Source organism: Carlito syrichta, unplaced genomic scaffold, assembly GCF_000164805.1.
Source record: "Carlito syrichta isolate Samal-C Ts95f unplaced genomic scaffold, Tarsius_syrichta-2.0.1 Scaffold304337, whole genome shotgun sequence".
Classification (NCBI taxonomy): domain Eukaryota; kingdom Metazoa; phylum Chordata; class Mammalia; order Primates; family Tarsiidae; genus Carlito; species Carlito syrichta.
The window spans coordinates 851,432-851,738 of record NW_007248433.1 but is presented as its reverse complement, the minus strand read 5'-3'; the positions used below and the strand labels follow the sequence as shown (position 1 = coordinate 851,738).

Here is a 307-nt window from a genome sequence, read left to right as displayed (position 1 = left end):
TGGGCAGCCTCACCAACCTCACGGACGAGGTGGTGCGCAGCAAACTGCTGGTGTCGCTGGCGCTGCTGGGCTCGGAGCAGCGCGAGGCGGCGGGCGTGCTGTACCGCACGCTCACGCACATCGACTCGGTCATCCACAACTACGGGCTGCAGCTCAACGAGGGCCGCACGGGCGATGAGTTCCTGCTGCTCTTCACCATGGCCTCCAACCACCCGGCCTTCAGCTTCCACCAGAAGCAAGTGCTGCGCCAGGAGCTCACGCAGATCCAGGGCAGTCTGAGCGGCGGCGGCGGCGGCGGCGGCGGCCA

The 307-nt window shown here is 68.4% G+C and overlaps 1 protein-coding gene across 1 annotated transcript in view; it reads left to right on the top strand.

Annotated features, from left to right (window-relative positions):
* The first annotated feature begins 197 nt into the window (after positions 1-197).
* The window catches only part of ZCCHC14 (zinc finger CCHC-type containing 14), a 74,470-nt gene continuing 74,360 nt past the window's right edge, over positions 198-307 (top strand). Inside the window, exon 1 of the mRNA XM_008059717.2 lies at positions 198-303. Within this exon, the coding sequence (XP_008057908.2) occupies positions 198-303 (106 nt within the window). The remainder of the gene's footprint in view (positions 304-307) is intronic.